The sequence below is a fragment of the Rhea pennata genome, chromosome 8, assembly GCF_028389875.1.
Source record: "Rhea pennata isolate bPtePen1 chromosome 8, bPtePen1.pri, whole genome shotgun sequence".
Taxonomy (NCBI): Eukaryota; Metazoa; Chordata; class Aves; order Rheiformes; family Rheidae; genus Rhea; species Rhea pennata.
Window position 1 is genome coordinate 11,415,051 of NC_084670.1, and position 19,369 is coordinate 11,434,419.

General features: G+C 50.0%; 1 protein-coding gene across 1 annotated transcript in view; it reads left to right on the top strand.

The window, feature by feature from the left end:
- The first annotated feature begins 1,704 nt into the window (after positions 1-1,704).
- The window catches only part of ZSWIM5 (zinc finger SWIM-type containing 5), a 105,819-nt gene continuing 88,154 nt past the window's right edge, over positions 1,705-19,369 (top strand). The window contains exon 1 of the mRNA XM_062581608.1: positions 1,705-2,395. Within this exon, the coding sequence (XP_062437592.1) occupies positions 1,720-2,395 (676 nt within the window). The 5' untranslated portion in view covers positions 1,705-1,719. The remainder of the gene's footprint in view (positions 2,396-19,369) is intronic.

The window sequence follows — 19,369 nt, forward strand, 5'->3', positions numbered from 1 at the left end:
GCAGAGACTGGCCACAGGAGGACTGGGAAAAACTGGGGTGCCATGTCCAAGCGCTCCCATGTGCTCCCGTGCATCCTGCCAGAGCAAATCCGACCGGCCACTGGGAGACTTGGATGCTGGTAGAAACTCCCACAGAGTTGGGCTCGTGTGACCCCCGTGCCTGCTGCCCCCACGCCAACAGTGCTTCTCGTCCTGCCAGACTGGTGTCCGCTGGGACACCTTGCTCTGCCTTGGGGCAGGAGGAGGGTTTGGGATGGCCTCGCAGAGTCACTTTAAACAGAGAGGGAGAGAAGTGAACCCTCCCCCAGTCCCCAGTGGTGACCCATGAGAGGAGGGGATGCGGCAAACGCTGGCGGTGGGTGCGATGAAGCGCCCAGTCTGACTTGCTCACAAGTGCTCCATGCTGCAGTGAGCCCCTGTGTGCCTGTTACCAGGCCCTGCCATGGGTCAGCACTGATGATCATGAGCAAGACCAGGGACACCTCTACCCTTTAAGGAAACCTCTTGGTGACCTTCCTTGATTGCCATTTGGCTTGTTCTCTAAAACAGAGATCTCCCATTGCTGCAGCAGGAGCTCTAGCTGTTCTCATTACCCGCCCGAGCACCTCATTCCTTCCTGCTGGGTCTAAGAAGACCTAAGGAGACCTTGGTCTTTTCTGTGCGGCATGGTAAAGGTGCATCATTATTTCCTGTTCTCTAGTTGATTGGCCTTGTTATTCCAGGGAAGGTACACTTGAATAAGTAGGAGACCTTGGCAACAAGGGAGAAACCAGTAATGGTCTAAATGTGACTGAAATGCATGTGGGAGGGAACTGTTTTAAGATTGCTCGAAGCACTGAGTCTAAGAGCGACAGAGTAAGAAAATCAAACTCTAAGATCTACTATAACTCAAAGGTAAGCCACCTAAAGCTACCAAGGGGAATGTGTTTCTGGGGAAAATCGTAGGCTGGTGCACCTCGGCACAGGAGCTGGGCAACCGGCCCCCAAGGGCAGCAGCCACCCCTGCCCTCCCCATTCGCCCAGCTCTGCGTGGTTGTCCGGGGGCTGCCGCAACCGGAGAAGAGTCGGCTCCCTGCCTTCCACGGTGCCACGACACTAGCAGGGGACCTGACAGCATCGCAGCCCCAGCTCGGAGCCGGGCAGAGCTCCGCTGAGGTCAGCGCTGCCTGTGGGTCTTGGTTTCCTCTGCCAAAGGCTGAATGTGCCTCTGGGCTGAATTTCCTCCGGGTTCAAGGATGCTGCAGTGTGGGATGAGCATCTTTCTACAAGGCTGCGGAAGAAAAAGCTAATCCTGATGTGCACAAAAAGCGTAGTGCGTGGCTCTGTGGCTCTGGCCCCGGGCGGGAACCCGAGGGCGTTTGGTGGTTTACGGTGGGTGTCGAGGGGAGCAGAACCCGCGCGGGGGCGGCAGGGCGCTTGGGGGCGCAGGGAAGGTCCCCGCTGCCCGCCGGGCGTTTCGCGGACGCGGTGTCGCTGCCAGCCAAGCCTCGTCCCTGCGCTGCCTCTGACTCAGCACCAGCCGCCCCCGGCCCCAAAGCCCCGCCGGGCGCCGTCCCGGGGCTTCCCACGCTGCGCAAGCGGCTCCGAGGGGCCCGGCCCGGCCCGCCCCGGCGGGGGCCGGCGCGGCGGCGGCGGGACCACCCCCTCCAGTCTCCACCCCCGCTCCCCCCGCCGCCGCGCCGTCTCTCCTCCCCCCGGCCGGCTCAGTCGGTCGCAGCCATGGCGGAGGGAGGAGAGGGAGAGGAGCTGCTCCGGCCGCCGCTGCCCGCCGGCGCCCCGGGCCCCAAGCGCCTGTGCTCGCGGGCCTGCCCGGCGGGGGGGCCCGGCGCGGCGCACCCGCGGCCCGGGGCGGCGGGGGCCGGCGCGGCGCCGGGCGCGGGCGCCAGCGGGGCGCCGGCGGCGCTGGCCGGGTGCTGCCCCGCGGCGGCGGCGTCGGGGGGCGGCGGCGGGGCGGGCAGCCTGCTGCAGCCCGAGTCGCTGCTGGACGCGGCGGCCAAGCGGGTGGCGGGCAGCTGGGCCTTCGAGCGGGTGGAGGGCCGCTTCCAGCGCATCCCCGAGCCCGTGCAGCGCCGCATCGTCTACTGGAGCTTCCCCCGCAGCGAGCGGCAGATATGCATGTACTCCAGCTTCCAGCCGGGCCGCGCCGCCGCCGCCTCCCCCGCCGCCGCCTCCCCCGCCGCTGCCGCTGCCGCCGCCGCCGCCGCCGGGGGGGGACCCGCCGCCGCCGCCGCCCCCGCCGCGGGCGCTACGGCCGGCGACGAGAGCCCCGCGGCCGGGCCGCCGCCGCCGCCGCCGGGCGCCGCCGCTGCCGCCGCGCCGCCCGGCGAGGGGCTGCCCTTCCGCCGCGGCATCCGCCTGCTGGAGACCGGCGCGGTGGACAACGCGCTGCAAGTGGGTGAGTGCCCCCCCGCCGGCCGCGGCCCCCGGGCAGCGCCGCCTTTTGTCCGCCGCGCCGGGCGTTTGACAGGGAAACCGGCCCCGCCGTCGGGGGGGGGGGGGGGCGCGGCCCGGGGCTGCCCCGGCCCCGCCGCCGCCGCCGCCCCCCCCGCGCGCGCTTTGTTTTCCCCGTGCGGGGGGTCCCGCTCCCTTAATGGGGGGGGGGGAGGAGGGGTCTCCCCGGTGCCCCCCCGGCCGGGAGCTGAAGTGAGGCGCGGGGATGGACCCGTCGGGCGGGCGGGGGAAGCGGCCGCGGCGTGCGCTTGCGGGGCCGGGGGGGCTGCTCCTCCCCGTCTGCCGTCCCCTCCAGTCCCTGTCCCCGTCGGAAATCTGGCGTGCGTATGTGTGTGTTTGAGGAGAAACAAATTGTAGTGTTTTACATAAAATAATCTGCTCCTGGTTATTATTAAAAGTGATTGAAATGCGTGTTCCCATTAAAATGACATTAGGCTGGAATTTGTTTTGCAAATGTGGAAATGTAAATTCATCTCGTGCCAGGGTATGGCGTGAATGAGTGAAGGGAGGGTGGTTTCTTTCTGTTTTTGTTTTAAGGGATGGTTAGTTCTGCTGTGTTTATTTAAAGAGCCCTCCTTCCATTCCGGGAAAAACTGCTTTAAAAGAGAAAAAAATCACATTTGGTACAGTTTACATTTAAAAGGGCATTATCAAAACGTTTTCCAGTTGAGGCATGAAAATAGAAAACAGAAAAAGAATTTTTCTTTTACCTCTGAGGATGTGCAGTGAAAATTCATGCAACACAAAAGCTCTTGCTCTGAGGATATGATTATACCCTTTTTTTGTGAATTAGTATTTTCTAAGGGCTGCGTTAAGATGATTAATTATTCTGAGTTGGTTTAAAATACTTTGAAACTCAAAACCAAATAATTTTTTTAAAGAGAAAGAGCTCTGAAGGAACTTTAAAATTAGAGGGGGAAAAAAATCAGCTTGCCGTGGGTAACGTTTGATTAAACTGGCTATCGAAGTATGGATGCGAGCTGCAGCCAGCGTGGGAGATTTAGGTAACGGTTGCCTAAAATCGGGGCTGGTTCTGTACAAGGGATTTTTTTTTTTTTAATTAAAGGGGATTTTTTTTTTCTTTTAAATGCGGCTCGGAAAAGGTTAATGTTGCCTCGGTGAGGCTGGGGCTGGCAACGCAACGCGGTCCCGGAGTGGCAGCGGTGGCATCGCCGCGCGCCGGGTCCTCGCTCGCTCGCGTAGCGCCCGGAGCCGCCGGCGTGCCGGAGGACGGGGACGGTCCCGTCTGCGGCGTTTCGCATCCCTCGACGAGTCCAAACCGTCTCCTGAGCTTTGAAATTGGAGCTCGCGCCCGCTGCGCGCCGAAACGTAAGCTCTGGGGTGAAGCAGCAGCACGTTCTGGAAGCGCCGGCGGCGGCCGGAGCCTGCGCGCGGCGGGTCGCCCGTTTTCCACGCGCCGAAGGGGTGCGGACCGCTCGCCGCGGGCGCTTTCCCGGGGAAACGTTGTTTTTTGGGCGTCTCTGAGCAGACGCGGTGCAACGGGACGACTCCGTTTCCCGCCCGCCCCGCGCGCGAGGCCTGGGGCGGCGGCGGGGGCTCGGGGGGCCGCGGCCGCCCCCCGTCGCGGCGGCGAGGGCCGGCGCGTTCGTCTCCAGCGGGCGCAGCGGGGAGGAGGTGCCGTCCGCCGGCTTTCCGCCTCCGTCCCGAGGATGCGCCCCGAAAGGGTGAGGTGACGAGCTGGAGCCACCCGGGATGCGAGCGCGCTCTGCGTGCGTGTGTTTGCAATTAAGGTAGGAACTTGGTTGCCAGCTTATTTGGGAACCGTTGAGCCTGGGAAAAAGCCCTGCCTTGCTTGGTGCTCGGAGGCGCTGAATCAAAGCTACGCTTCCCCTCCGCGGATCTCTTCTGCTGGGCGACCGCGGGCTCGCAGCGCTGCGACCTGGTGTTTGCGTGGTGGAGATGGTTGCTAATAAAGATCAGATGTTTGCACAGTTGCATTTCTGACTCAGACCTGCGAAAAAAAAAAAAAAACAAAACAACCCAAAATTGTACAGACATGAAATTCCTTCTCTCTGTGGTTGGAAAAATCTCTTTGAAAAATTTAAAAATGAAATCCAATTGGAACGGCCTCCTTGGAGGTTGACAGCGGCGTGGTGGGGTGAGGGTTGGAGTCATGTGGACAAAGTGCGTCGGTCTAGAACTCTCTTGTGCTTACAAATCTGGCAGGTTTGAGAAAAACATATATGCCCACGTTATGAACTAATAATTCCTTTATGCTTAGTAAAACTTAAACGAGCCTTAAACCCTGATCTCACTGGAGTCATTAAATTGATTTTTTTTTTTTTTGCTCAAAGAAAGATCTTGGATGTTGAACACAGGCATCTTTGTCTTCTTAAAAACTGCTTTATTATTATGTGTACAGATCCCGTCTTTGTGTGTGTGTGGTGTGTGGGTTTTTTTTCCTTTTAATTTTTAGACAAATGACAAAAGCATGCAGGAAAGGAATGCAGAAATGCCAGGCTTAATATAAAGCACGCAACGGCGTTGCATGCTGGGAATTCTAAAGGATACAAAACCTTTAATGGTGGCGGTTAATTTTTAACAAGTTCGCTCACATAAATATTTATGAACAAAAGTTTTACACCATTATCTCTAGGGTTCTTGGAGAGAGAAAAGACCTTCAGTGGATTTTGACAGTAGGCTATTATCCAGCATAACAAATTCATGTTTCTAGTCTACGCTTCCTAATATAGTATAATACGGTTTGCCCTTGAGTTGTCGTGTCTGCGTATGGGCAGGCAAGTATCTAGGTGGGAGTTTACTTTTTTTTTTTAATTGCTTTCAGGACTGCTGTTTGGAAAGGCCCTTTTTACTGTTAACGGTAAGCATCAGGCTTGATGTGACTTTGTGCCTTGCAGCCGACCGCTCGGGGACGTGGATGGGGTGTCCCGCGGGCCTCCCCTGCAGAGGAGGGGCTCTCCGAGATAAGCCTTGGTGCCCCGATGCAGTGGTATGCGGTCCAGCCATAAGTACATACGCAGAATTTACTTTTGCTGCTAGAGCAACAGTGAAGCAGAGCTTTAAAACCGCGCTGCCTTTGTAAACACTGGGAGCGAGCCTGTTTTTTTCCAAAGCTGCAGTTAATCCTGGATATTTTATCTGATGCTTTGCAGGTCGGTCCCGCGTACCTTCCCGTGGTGGCGCGTGATTTAGCTGGACGCAGAAGCGTGGGGAATTTTCTAGCTCAGCTTCAGCCGCCTTCTGCTTGCTCAGAGACTGAGGGAGATGTGCTACCTGCGGGATGGCCCTTGGCGTTTGAGAGGCAGCAGCTTTCGTGAAGCCGTCGGCTTGGAAGCTTTCTGTTGAACTGCCTTTTTCAGCCTTTATCAGAGCGTTTGTAAACCTGCCCGTTGACATGCAACTTCAGAGGGAAAAGTACTAATGAGTGCTTTTAATGTGGTTGTGTTAAGAAAAAAATAATAGCTGTTCCAAAGCATTTGGTCTCCCTCACCTGCCTTGCAGTATGGGGCAGAGTCCGAATCTGTATGCAGTTGTTTTTCTTTTTAGAGATGTAGGTGGTACGCTTCTTTATAGAGCTGTTTATTTTGGGGAAAACACTTTCATGGGGCTCTCTAGGCCTAGCCAGGATTGTTTGTGTTTTATGTGAAAATTAGTCTCTCTCTGGGTCAGACTGCACCCAGCAGAAAGGGGCTTGGAGGGACACCAGGTTGCACAGAAACGGCGTTTTCATGTTGAAACCTGGGTCCCCCGTCATCACGCTACTAAGGGAGGTTAATTTTTCTATACGCTCTTAATTTTTGGGTGGGGTAGTTGTACAGCGTGTTCCCAATTTACTAATTCATTTTCTATTTTATCTTTTCACATGTAGCTTACTTTATCCTAGTGTGTATATTAAAATACTTTAGACCACATAAAAGGGGCCAGAAGAGGTTAATGAGTCCTATCATGATGGAAACTGTTGAAGATTTTGAACATATATTATGCCCTTTACATTTCTAATTACTTTTTCTTAACATTTATAATTAAAGAATTGTTGGACGTTAAACCTTATGATTTGTTTATTGCTGCTCCCTCATAGGTGAGAGATTTCTTGAGTGTATTCTGGAGTATATTACAGAAACTGGAATCAGAGATGATTAAAAAACCCCAGCATTTCTTGCTGGTAGTGCGGAGAGAGCTAGCAAAACTTTGACGGCCGTAACTTTAACTTGGATTATTTTGAGCGGATGTATTTATTGGCTTTTGAATCCTTTTTAAAACCGTAAACAGACCATGTGAAGTAGAGGTGTCTCTTTAACTAGGTGGTTAATTACAGAATGTGGCTGGTTTGAAGAAGCTAAGGAGACCTGAAAAATAAAGCACAAGGAAAAAAATATAATATTTTTAAGTTTTGGCTTTAAGAAGAGACAGGCTTGAAGACTTTTTTTTTTTCAGAGAGAACGTGTGACAAGTTCTGGTTTCTGGTGTAAACAGGCAAGGGGAGTTTGTTCACAGCTTATATATACTTTTATTCATTTCTTCTTAGTCGAGGTGGGAAACGGGCTTTCACTGCTTCCAACATGCAAGTTGTTTACAACAGATCTTAATTTTGGTCACAGGGAGAAGGAATCTTCTAGGAAATATTTAACTGTGCTAAAATTGCAGTAACGTGAAACACATGTGCCTGCGTGCTTTGTTTCTGAGGCTTGGTGCAAGGGAATGTGCTTTGCTGCTATTTGATGCTTACTTTGATGTTAGATGTTTTATGATTATTCCCTCTTAGCCTAAGATAGGACTTTCGGACAACTTAATGTATTAACGTATCTCATATTTCCCTCATCTGAGTATCTCTGTAAAGCCACATTCAGCTCTTGGGCTGCGAATTGCTGCTTGCGGTGTGAGCGCTTTTAATTTCCTTTGGAAACGTGTATTAAAATAATCTCGTTAGCATTAGGATAGAAAAGAGTGTTTATGGACTTACATATTTCATTTAAACATATACGAACCTAACCTTGGAGAAGAACCTGATCTGGGAAGATGACAGGGAGTTTTCTGTGCCTTTTCTCTGGCGGTTTTGGGCTTAACCTTCGGCTCCCGTGTCTCGGCAGAAGGCTTGTCGCGTGCGGGCTCTGCTCGCCGTCTCTGTTTAGCTCAGAAAGCAAAATGAAGGAATCGCAGGGCTAATATTGCGCTGGCGTTTAATTAGGTTTGATGGCGAGCTCTCTGTTTAGCTGTGATGCAAGTTTTTCCCCTTCTGCCCACTTTGCTTGCGATCAGAATAGCTAATGCTGCTAAGGAGCTGCAGCGATTTTGGAAGGAGCAGCGTTTTGCGCAAGTTGGACTCGTCTCCTCCAAGGTAGCCAAGCACAGGCGTTTCAGCAAGAGACCAAGACTCTGTCCTAGAGTAGCAGTGATCGTGCTGCTAAATAGCAACATTTGGGGTTTGAACAGGGAGAATTTTCCCCTGGAAATCGAGTGGAACTGCTGTTCTTCCTGAGAGCGCGAGGCTCTGCTCTCTGTGCATCTGACCACGCTCCGAGGAGTGGAAGGCGGTTGGGTTGTGCTGGGCTTACATAAGGGATTTTTCCTTGCTATTTTATGTTGTGCTCATAGTGGGGTTTGATCCTGAGCCTTGAAACATACTGAGGTTTTATTTTTCCCCCTTTGGCGTGGCAGTGGGATCAAGTCCACGTTCTCTTAGTACTCAAAATCAAAGGAGCTCCATTTCCTCTGTAACAGCAGGCCTTGCATAATATACCAGATGAGGCTTTTTTCCCTAAGAAATAAGCCAGTGTGACCGCTCTGGTGGCCTGCTGCTCCCATAGCTTTGAGGTCTCTCAGCTGGTTCTTCTCAAACCTGGTGGAGAGTCTTAAACATCCAAAGTTCCTCCAAGTTTTGTGAAAGAGGAGGTGGGCCAAGTGGAGGGGAGACCCAAGTGAGGGTCCCTTGGTGGAAAGACTGCGGTGGCTGTTTGGTCATTGGTGGTCCCAGGGGTCGCTGAGCAGGGGCTCGCCTCTTGCCGTACATGCAGGAGAGGGGAGGCTTTGCTTGTCCCCCTGCTCTTATTTCTTATGGTTATTTCTTCCAGTGATGTTGCTGGTAAGGTGCACTAGAGGAAACTCATGCCAGGGCAAGGTCCTGGCTTTGCTCAGGAGGCAGCAGGCAGCGGGTCGGACCTGCGTTTTACCATCCGCACGTGGAGCGGTTGATTTTGTTTTACCTAGCTGTGAGGAGCTCTTTGCAAGGAGCCAGAGGTGCGGAAGAGCTTTTCTTGAGGATATGGAAATGAACTTCTTGTGTGTCCTTCCCCTCTGTTAGATGCTGTCTTGAGGAGGTTATATCACACTGGTTGTCGTATTCCTGGTCTTCTGGGAATAAGGGAAAGGGAAGAAAATAGCTTTTCTGAATACTTGGTTTCTGTCTCTGCTGAGTCTTGACTTTCTCCAGCATCAGCATCAATACAGAATTGATCTGTTTTCCAATGAAAACCAAAACTCAAAGACACTGAACCCTGGCTATGTTAATAAATGCTGTGAGACAAGCTCACGTCTTTCATGGGACCAGTTTTGCCACTGTCTCCTGCTGTGGGTGCAGCAGGATGTGGGACTGCGGTGGGGTCCTGCCGGTCTTTGGGAGGGCGATCAGCTGGAGCTGAGGTGAAACTGCTCATCCACACGCTCGGAAAAGCAGGATTCAGTGCATTTGCTTTTGTGACCTAGTTTTCACAACTGTAAGAGTTAGATATATGGACCTGGCTTCTTGGGTGTTTGCAGTTAGAGCTGGGAATGGGCCTGGTAATGTCTTGCAGAAACATACACATTCTGCAAAAGCAGTTGTGTAGTGCTTCACCTCATTTGTTGGGGAGTGTGGGGACAAAAAGTCTTTGTGCTTTTACTGTGAAATGTTCCCAGAGCACAAATTCAAAAAAATTTTTTCTTTCAGTCCTGAAGTTTAAGTACTAATAGCTTTCATTTGGTTGGTACTGCAGGAGTGCTTTATTGAATGCTGAGGATTCACCTGCGCATGACACAACCACACTTCTCTCCCAAAGGATTTTCTAGTGCTTCGTTTTAAGAGCATTTGCTTTTTTGTCTCAAGCTTACAGCTTAGGAGTTCAAGCAGGATTGGGGTTAGCTCTTGTGAAATGGCGCAGTTCGAGTCATGCACAAATTAATAAAATTTTGGGCTTTTCCTTGTCACATTCTAGGTGTGCGTTGCCAGGGATTTTTATTTTTTTGGCTTTTCTTACATCGTTTAAAATCAAAGCGACGAATGTGCTCAGGAGGCAGATCCGCTGGGATACCACTTGGGAAGTGCATGTGCTTGTACATGGGTCCAGCTTTCAAAACTGGGGGGACGAGGAGGCTCATGGTGGGCAGTGCTGCTCCATGTGACGAATTCGCGGGGGCTCTGCAAGCAGGGTGATGAGGTGTCCGGGACGTCAGCCAGGTCAGGACCTTCTGGTAGCCCTGGCCTGCATCCCGCTGCGAACGCCGGTGCAGAATGTCGGCAGTAGCAATTACTCGTTCCTGGGGTTGTGTGGCTTGGAGGCGGTGGCTGCAGGATGCTGCATGCTGTGCCCCGACGGTAGGTGTTGGGATGCCGTGATGAAGACGAGTGGCAGAGCAGCAAACGGGTTCCTTAGAGAAATAAAATTTGCATTAATGGATTACAATGTCTTCGGATGCCAAATGAGAAGAAGTGTATCAGGAGGACGAAAAATGAACATGTTTTCCCTCTCTGTCGCTGGTTCTCGTCTGTTTTGTTTTCTTTAAGATGATAAAGAAATTTTTAATTTTTTTCAAAGCCAGTTGTGTTTATTTTGGGAACAGTTCATTGGCTGTACTGCGTACAGAAGCTTCCTCCGGAAAGTACTGAAACTATATTAAAAGTGTTTTTGGCTGTCATCTTTTATTTTGCTGTTGCTTCGTTCTTTTGCCAAAGTGGGGCTGATGCTGCATCGAGCACTCTGAATCTGGTAGTGCTTTTCCTGTGGTGCTCTATATAAACTTTGGGGGAGGGGGGAGGAAGAAATTTCAGGATTTGGATTTTGACTACTCTTTTTTTGGGAGGTCCTGTTGAAGCATGAGCAGCTGCCTCGACCCACGCATCGCGCCGATGGCCGTGCATGGATCGGTTCCTTGTGGTTAAAGGGGAGGTAATACCCCGGTGTGCGGAGAGGGATGGGGGGCCGCGGGCGCCCGGGGTCTCCCCCTCGCCTTTGTCCCTGCTCCATGGGGCTGGAGCAGCCGGCGGCTTGGCTGCTTTTTTTCTTCAAATCCTTGTTTCTGCATGCGTCTCCCAAAGCAGCATCCCGTGCCGCTCGCCGGCCAGACCGCCCCCCGGCAGGACCTCAGCCCGGGGCGGACGCTGCCGCGGCCCCAGCAAACCGCAGGGGCCCCAAGATTGTGCTGTATTCTGGCGTTGTTGGAATATTTCGAGCTCTTCGGCAGCCCTGGAATCGCTTGCCACCAGCACACTTTGAAAAATACCCAGCAAGTGGGGAGCATCTGCCTGTGAAGGGGGAGGAAATCCTTCCCCCCCTTTATTATTTTCTTCCAATTGTCCTTGCTTGGTGTGGCTTTGGCTATTATGGGCTTGTAAAATGGAAATATATATGACCTTTTATCTTACGCGAAATAGGTTAAGCCACTTTTAAAGAAAGTGATGGAGTCAGCAGTGCTGCCGAAGGAGCCGCTTTCGCATGGTTGATAGGCTGTGAAGCCGTTCAATGGACTTTGGTTTCAGAGACAATATCTGTTTAAATTAATCTTTGTCAGATACATGCCACTGCAGACAATTCAAATTCCATTTGCTTTCTGATCTCATAACAAAAAAGCACCTTACACTGGTTCTTTTATCATAAAATTAACTTTTGTCTGTGTGTCCTGGAAACAGAGGTGGCATAAAATCTAGTTAAAAGGCTCTGTTATAGGAGGATTCTGTTTCTTTGTACAAGGCGGACTCTTTTCTTTTATTTTTCTTTCTTTCTTTTTTTTTTCCTGTGTGCATTTCGAAAGAAGAGTGTTTGAGATGGATTAAGGAGAATGCCAGCAGATGGACAGATTCTGTTGTTGCTGCTGGCAACCATCTAAGCAGCCATTTTGAACAATGCTGATACCGAGGTGCTGATAACACAAAGATGAGGATGGGATAAACATCCAGCCAGTTCCTATCGCCCTGCTCGCGCATCCTCCCTCCCCGCGCACCGAGGCTGCAGCCCTCTTAGTAGAGACCTTGGTGACTTCCAGAGAAGCACCTTGTCCTCTTAGCTCTGCTGGTGGACCCAGCCTTCTTTATTTATATTGATTTTCCTAAAGCTTAACAGAGATGTTGGCGGTTTGGTCTGTCCCAAGAGTGCCCGTCTTGTGGATCCCAAGCGTGATGTGCCATGGTGGTCTTGACATTTGGGTATTTTGCAGCCATTGTGCACCCAAGTAGAGCTCAGGACATTTGGTCATTCTAGTATAGGTGGGAAAAACTTCCCTCCCTCCCTGTGCACGTTTTAAGTGTTTAGTTATAGAGCGTGATGGTGTTTGAGTGGATTCTAGGGTTGGCAGGAGATGTGCCATGAGTTGGATGAGTTTGAGATCTTTTTACCTTTGCATCAAAACGATTAATATGGGACTGTGGTTGCAAACTGAGTAGATCCCCTTTGCACATACATACACTGGTCTCACCTTCCACTTCTCCCACTCCCATTACTGCTGTCTCTTGGCTGTCAGGGGCATGTTTTGGGTTAGGGTGTACTGCTCTTGGAGGTCTTTAAGACCTGTATTGGTAACTATTTGGATTGTTAGATTTTTAGCACCGGAATCAGTGGCCTTATTTCTGTCTGTTGTGTTTCTCCTCTGTTCCCCATTCCCAGATAAATAACCTTTTCATGCATCAGCCTTTCCCCAGCAAGCCCGATCTTTTCCTAATAAATAAAAAAGGTTTTTTCTTGTTTTGCAGGAGGAGTTGGGCCAGGACGAGTGTGGGGTTGTTCTTGGGAACTGCCTAACTTTGCCCAAGGCTCGCTGTGTCAGTGAGGCCCCCAAGTAGCTAGTCTCTGGCCACTGTAAGGGCACTGAAAGGCGAGCGCGGCTCTGAGTATGTGCCCCACAGAGCCAACCAGGGGAAACTGCAGGGCCTTGGCTGCTCAGCCCGAGCACATCCCTGGGACGCTGGACGCATCTTGGATCAAAGAAATGGGACCTCTGGTTGCCACAGGTCATGGGGGTGCAAGGTGGGGGTGATTAGTTGGTGACGTGCATTTGCAATTTGGTGTTTTGACATGCTTTCCGTAAGACACCCCATTCCCAGTTTCCAAGTAACACTGATGTGCTGTGTGCAGCAACCCTGTCTCAGTGTTTCCGCTGTCTAGGAGCATGAAGTGGCCCAGATTGGGGCTGAGCCAGGCAGCCAGAACAGGCACAGTGACAGGAACACGATACAATATTTATACTGATTCTCAGTGAGTTGCTTTAGGTCAAGGATTTGCATCTAATTTCCAAATTACGGGTCTTTCAGATGTCCCTGGAGTGCAGGGCCCCACATGAGGAGCTGAAGGTGACTAACAGTAAGCTGGTGTTTTCTTGCTGCCTTCCAGTAATGCTTCGGACTAGTTTGTAGACCACAGGCTGGAAGTTCTGCGTATTTACATCGCAGCATCTCTGACCTTGATGTGTGAGGTGATGCTATTCCTTTCTTCCACAGCAGTTCTTGCTGCAGCTTTTTCCAGTGAGCACAGTTAAGAATTTCTTTGGGATTAAGATTTGTACATACAAATTGTAGAGAAATCTGTTTGTACATGTACACATATATCTAATTATACACAGTACAGGAAACTTTACTGTGAAGTAGCAGATGGGAGAATTAAAGCAGTTGGGCAAGCATTTTGTGGTTTCCTTTTTTAATTTGTCCCTTGAGTCTGTTACATTTTGAGGTAAATCTTACGTTTTACTTCTTTACTTCTTTTTTTATCCTATCTGAGAAGTATCTTCTCCCCCTTGAGTTTCTCCTCTTGAAGCCTTCTCTATTTGATCCATGAATCATGGACTATTCATATTTGACGTTCTTGCTAAAATAAGGGACATCTGGACTGAAAGTTGGAAAATCAAGTCATAAACCTCACTTGTGAAATGTTATTTTGGTGTGTTGGGGAGCTGTTGAGATTGAATGAGCTCTTTGAAGACCTCAAGGTCACAGAGGCACTGCAGTGGATACAGCATTAAGTGGGATGGTGAACTTGGTGGCTTCTAATGTGCTGTTTTGCTGTGTGTTCCTGTTCACCTGCTTCCCACTGTGGAAAATATCACTTGGCAATGGCAGGCATGAAGCAGGTGCTTGTAAGGATAACCAAGAACAAACTGAGCTTTGGAGTGTTTTTCAAGCTGTAGCTTCTGAATAGCGCAGAATGTAGTGTAACCCTTTGCTCTTTCCCAGAAACCCCTGGATGGCTCAGAAATGTGTTTCTTCCCTTTCCTTGAGCTCTTTCCATCTCATCTTGAATTTGACTCCATCTGCTTTAGCTTCATGGCCTCTGTTCTGCCATATAAAACACTCTTCAGGATGGCTTAGAGTGAAACCCTCTTCAGGCTGGCTTAGGCGTGCTTGCAAGCAGCCAGGTCATTGCGATGCAGGAGCATGTTCAGTTGATGGTTTATGAAGTTGTGGCTTCCAGAACCAGAGCATGACACTGCAGTGCTACCGCCTGCCATGCTCCCCTGCAGCACAAGGGCAGTCGGTTCTTCAACCATCACTAGCATGCGCATGGCAAAGGGCAGCAGGTCTCCTTGCTTTCTGCTGCTTTAGCATCGGAGATGGATGAGTGGGTCATCAGGCTGTTCCTGTGCAGACAAGATGTGTTGGGAACAGGTATTTGCTGCCCACTTGTTTGGAGTGAGATAGGAAGTTGGTTTCTTATCACTTCCTGACTTTTGCTGCTATCATGTGGGATGAGCAGGTACGTTCAGAGGCATCGCTGGGTCCACGTTGACTGAGTAGCAGCCCCCATGTCATGCAAGCAGCCATTCTCTCAAAAATTCAAAATGATGACTTTATTTGAAAGAGTCACATGCTTAGCACCTTGCTTAAGTCAGAAGTTTTTGCTAGTGGCTCACAATGGGCTAATTTCCAAGTGGCATACCAGAAATGTAAATGGAGAAGTCATGCCGTGTTGGAAGCATGTTAGTGCTATGCTAACTAAGAGAAGGAGCAGAGAGAAATTTTGTTCTGTTGTCTGTCTTTATTGTAATAAAAATCTGCTACCTAGACCCTGTAAATTCTTTAAAACTAAAACTAAAAAAAAAAAAAAAGTCTGGGCAGGCTGAAGATGAATTGGTTCCAAAGCCCTTGACTTCCACAACAGAAAAGAGAGTTGGTGATGTGGAGGAATGGCTTCATGATGTGAAGGGAACGGCTTGGGATTGTCCAAATTTGGAGAACTCACTTGAAAGCACTTGTTTTCCAAGAAGGTTGTGCCAGTGGGACGTGGAGGGCTCTTCCTGAAATGGCCAACGCTTAGTTATTCTTTTGCAGTTGAGTATAGCATGGAAATTAAGGCTCAGGGAAAAAAGGCCAAACCAAATGAAATCAGTGCAGAGAACCACCTTTCTGTTACCAGAGCAGACTTTTTCCTTGCCGAAGGGAGAACTTGTATGTTGGGTATTCCCTCTGCAAACGATGCTGTCTTTCGCCAGCACCACTGGCGCAACCCAGCAGCTGTAGGGGTTTGCAGAATCAGGTGAAGGATTTAGCAGGCACGGCTGCTTCTGATGTGGTGATGCCACACTTTGGAGAGTGTCCTGAAAATGAGATCCAAGCCCTTGGTTTCGATAGGTGATTATTTGCAGTGTGTGTTTGCCATGTCTGAAAGAGGCACAAGGTGGTAGCCAGGCTTTCCCTCCCAGTGCTGCTCGCCTGCCTGGGTCTGGCTTGATTTTGGTGGCTTCCAGCTTAGCCCAGAGCCTGTGGTTTGAGCGCTGTGCGAAGTGCCAGTGTCTGAGAGGTTGTTTTTCCTCATCCATCCCCACACCCACGCATCGGTCAGCCACTCGATGGTTTCCTGGACTATGAGGTTTGATGAACCATTAACCTAAAAATGCCCTGAGTAGGAAGAAACGTTTCCAAGGTCTAAAAATCTTATGAGGCCTCTGAAGTGGGAATGGGAACTGTGGTTTGCCTGAGTGGCTTTCCTTGCTGCTGGCTTTGCTGTGAACTGGCTTGGCGTTGTGGGTGCAAGGGCATGTTTGGGATCTTGCAGAGACGGGAATTCAACCCTCCAGGGCTGGGTTGGCAGGAGAAGCCGTCTTCCAAGCAGATGTCCTTTTGGCATGAGATCCAGCAGGTTTTAAGACAGGATGTCCCTGTGTGCTCCAGAGAGAGCTGAAAGTTTTAAAATAAATAACAGCCTGGGAATGTCTGAATCCAGCTAAGAATTCTTGGGGAAAGGGATTTGGCAATCGCGGTCTGTGTCTGTGGGCAGGCTCAGGGCTGCTGATGGAGGATGACATTTTCAGCTTCTCACTGTCCCGCTGGCTGTGCCAGGTGAACCCTGAATCGTACTTTACACGGGGCAGTGGGTTTGGGTAACCCCTTCCCATTCAGGGCAGCCCTGTGCCCAACTCCAGCGCTGAAGATACCACTCCCCTCCTTGTCTGCTACTTTTCCTGAAAAGGGGCTCTTGAGCTAGAGGGAAAGCAACTCTTTTTAAGGAATAACGGCCCTTCATTGCGTCAGCCTGCTGTAGCTTTAGGGATGCAGTTGTTAGGCCATGACCACGGTGTGCTGGGACAGGAGTTGAGTGGCTATAGGAACGCCCTCCCACTGCCCGGAGGAGGACATGATGGGTGACGCTACATATGAAACTGGAAGTAGGGTGTCCACGAGCTCAAATCAGTGCCAACTAGTGATTGTATGATGTTATGGGACCTTGGGAGAGCCTGTGTAGTGCGGATCTGCTGGAAAATCTGAGTTGCTCTGGGGAGTCTAGTGCAGAGACACCTGGGTGGCAGAAGGTGGCCTTTCCTCCTGGAGGAGTTTGGCAGCTTTCCTGTATGCTTCTGCTCCGGGTGCTGCAACTCAGGAGGGAGCTGGCAGCAGAAACCTGCCCCCATTTTCACAGTAGGGGCCCTGGGACTCTAGGGACACTCAAGGGACTTCAGGGGGTTTGACTAGGAGCAGCCAGAGAAAGTAAGAACGAGCAGGTTATCCTGTGTTGGCCGATGGGTGGATGCTTGGGGAAGGGGGGAAAGAAATCCAGAGCAGAACGATGCTTCTCCTGGTTATGTGCAGTGTAACACAGCCAGCAGAGCGAACACGCTTTTTGGAGAAACCAGCCCTTCCTCCACCCTACTTCAACACTGTCCTAGAACGATGCAGTGAGGTTTGGGAGGAGGGCGGTGAAGAAGACACTAGGAGTGATAGAGCTGTAGTTTTCACAGGCCATGAGAACTGTAATAAAAAATGAATGTATTGTAGCATGACTTTTTTTTCCTTCCAATTGCAGTATTCTTGGCAGTTTGGCTTTGCTAAATATTTTAACACTTTTCTAATTGGAGGCCGAATTAATTTCCCCATGCTAATATTTGCACAGGGTTAGCATGCCCGCAGAAGAAGCCTCTCTGAAGGGCTTCCTCTTTGAAGGGCTTTCCATGCTGTTTGGCTCTGTTGTGTTGTCTGTCCATCTCCAAGGTGCCAAAGGTTACCGGTTGGGTAACAGCCCCTCAAGTGCTAGTGTCCCTGTCGTAGGGCTTTGGGGTATTTGTTGGAAAGATCAAGGACTTTGTGCTCCTGAGACTCCCCACGGCTGTGACTTCTTGGGTTTTTCTTCAGGGTTTGTAGGGTGTGATGGAGAGATTTGCGGCCTGCGGTGAAGGGGACAAGTGGAGGGTGTCTGGTGGACCAGGCTGGAGGAAGGGAGCCCCGCTGCAGCGTGGCCTGGGGTGCTGAGGCTCATCTCTTCTAGCCCAGCATTTGCAGGCAACGTTTTTGCATTGGGAGCATGCAGCTGTTATCCGGATGTTGGGTGAAAGGTTCTCCTCGGAGCTCAAGAGAACGTATTTATCATTTAAGAGGGTAACTTGGGGTGAGAAAGAAAAAGAAAGAAAAGCAGCCTAATCTTGCAATTTAAATATATTTAAAGATTCCCTCTGTTTGAGGCTGCTTCCTACCCTTGATCAGAAGGAAATGCTGTTAGCTACAGAGTGGAATAAATCGAGGGCACCCTTATCTGTGCAAGATAAATTACTATTGTTTAGGAAAGACACTCCAGGGATTGAAGAATTTAATTAAATACACAGGGATTATGAATATGCATGTAAATTAGACAATCTAGATATGACATGGCTATAACTGCAGGGAATTGTTCGAACTTAAAAGTGTAATCATTCTTTTTATCAGTATGTGGGGACGGGTAGCAAAGGAGAAGACTCCTGTTCCCGTTCTCCTCCGACTTGGCTGTGCGCGGGTCGTCGAGCAGTGGGAATCGCCCGCAGCGGGTTCGTCGCCGGTGCCGCGAAGACGGTGCACCGGAGCCTTTCCTGCGGCCAAAGGAGCCGCGGCAGCCCCTGGAGATGTGCAAATGTTAGCTGAGGGGTTTATTTCCCCTGGCATGCAATAGATAAGTGTGAATAAGAGAAACAATATAGAAAGAGATTTCTTTCTTTTTTTTAATTTTATTTATTTTTTTTTAAGAATTGAGACTCCCAAGAAATTCAGAGTGACATGTGGAAATGTGCTTGTGCTACAAAATTACAGTGAAGTTTGGGGAGCTTGTAACAGCTTGGTAACTGTACTGACCAAAGGTAGTTGTTAAAGGGGTGTTAACTGTAATACGTGGTGTTGCCTTTAATGTTTTTAATTAGCAAATTTTAGAAGTAGCATCTACTGCAGAGAGATTTGTTCTGTTTTCCCGCATGCTTCCTTTGTCTGACTTCCCCTCTGTCCATTTGCTTTCATTGTCCTACTAAAATCAGTTTTCTTTATAGTTTGAGTCCAGGACTTGCAGCTGAAGAAGAAAGAAATCGTCACAAGCCCTCCGCCCTTGATTTTTTTTTTTTAATACTCAAAATGGGCAGAGAGACTTGGGCATAATCTGATTTTGGGCTTGACCAGACATTAAAAAAAAAGAAAAGAAAAAAAGAGAGTGGATCCTAGTGGGGTGTTGTCCATTTTGCTGATTTTTCTCCCACTCCTTTTCCCCAGCCTTGTTCTTTTTTGGGTTTTGGGTTTTTTCTCCCCCCCCCCTTTTTTTCTATTCTTGCTTTCCAGTCAGAGGAAAACACTCTCCACTGCCTGGGAGTCGGAGCTGTGCGAAGGGACTGGTTTGGATGGGGGTCCCCATTGGGTCCCCTCCGAGCCAGGGGCTGGGAACGGAGCCGCTTCCCAGGAAGGCAGGGTGCTCCGCAGAGCCCAGCGGGTGCTGCTGGCCCTGGTCCTGGCACCCCCCTTCCTTCCCTGAGGGCTGATGGTCTTCAGGAGCTCAGTCCCTTTCCTGTTCAAGCCATTTATTTCCTATTTATCTCTTCGAAAAAGTGATTTTCCAACCCCTGGTTTGTGGGTTTTGATTTAAAACAACAACAACAAAACAGGAAAACCTCCTCTAACCTGAAAATGTGAAAGATCTGAAGCCTCCGTGCTGCACGTTTTTCAAAAGCCTTGGAAGACTTTGTTTTCATCAAAAAAAAAATATAACGGCAGGAGCATATTTGTATGGGCATGCAAGTGCACAGAGATGGGTTTGAACATTTGTAATAAAGTATTTCTAATAAAAATTTAATGTCCTCAAGACAGTGTTATGGTAGCTCATTACTATTAAAGGTCATTTGAAGAGTATTGATCCTAAATGTTACAGCTGAATGTAAACTTTGAGTGTTACAGTTATTAATGTATATTTATGATCTATGGGACGTGTGTAAAAGGAAAATGAGAATATAAATGAGATGGTGACCTCATTTGTTTCAGAATTGCCAA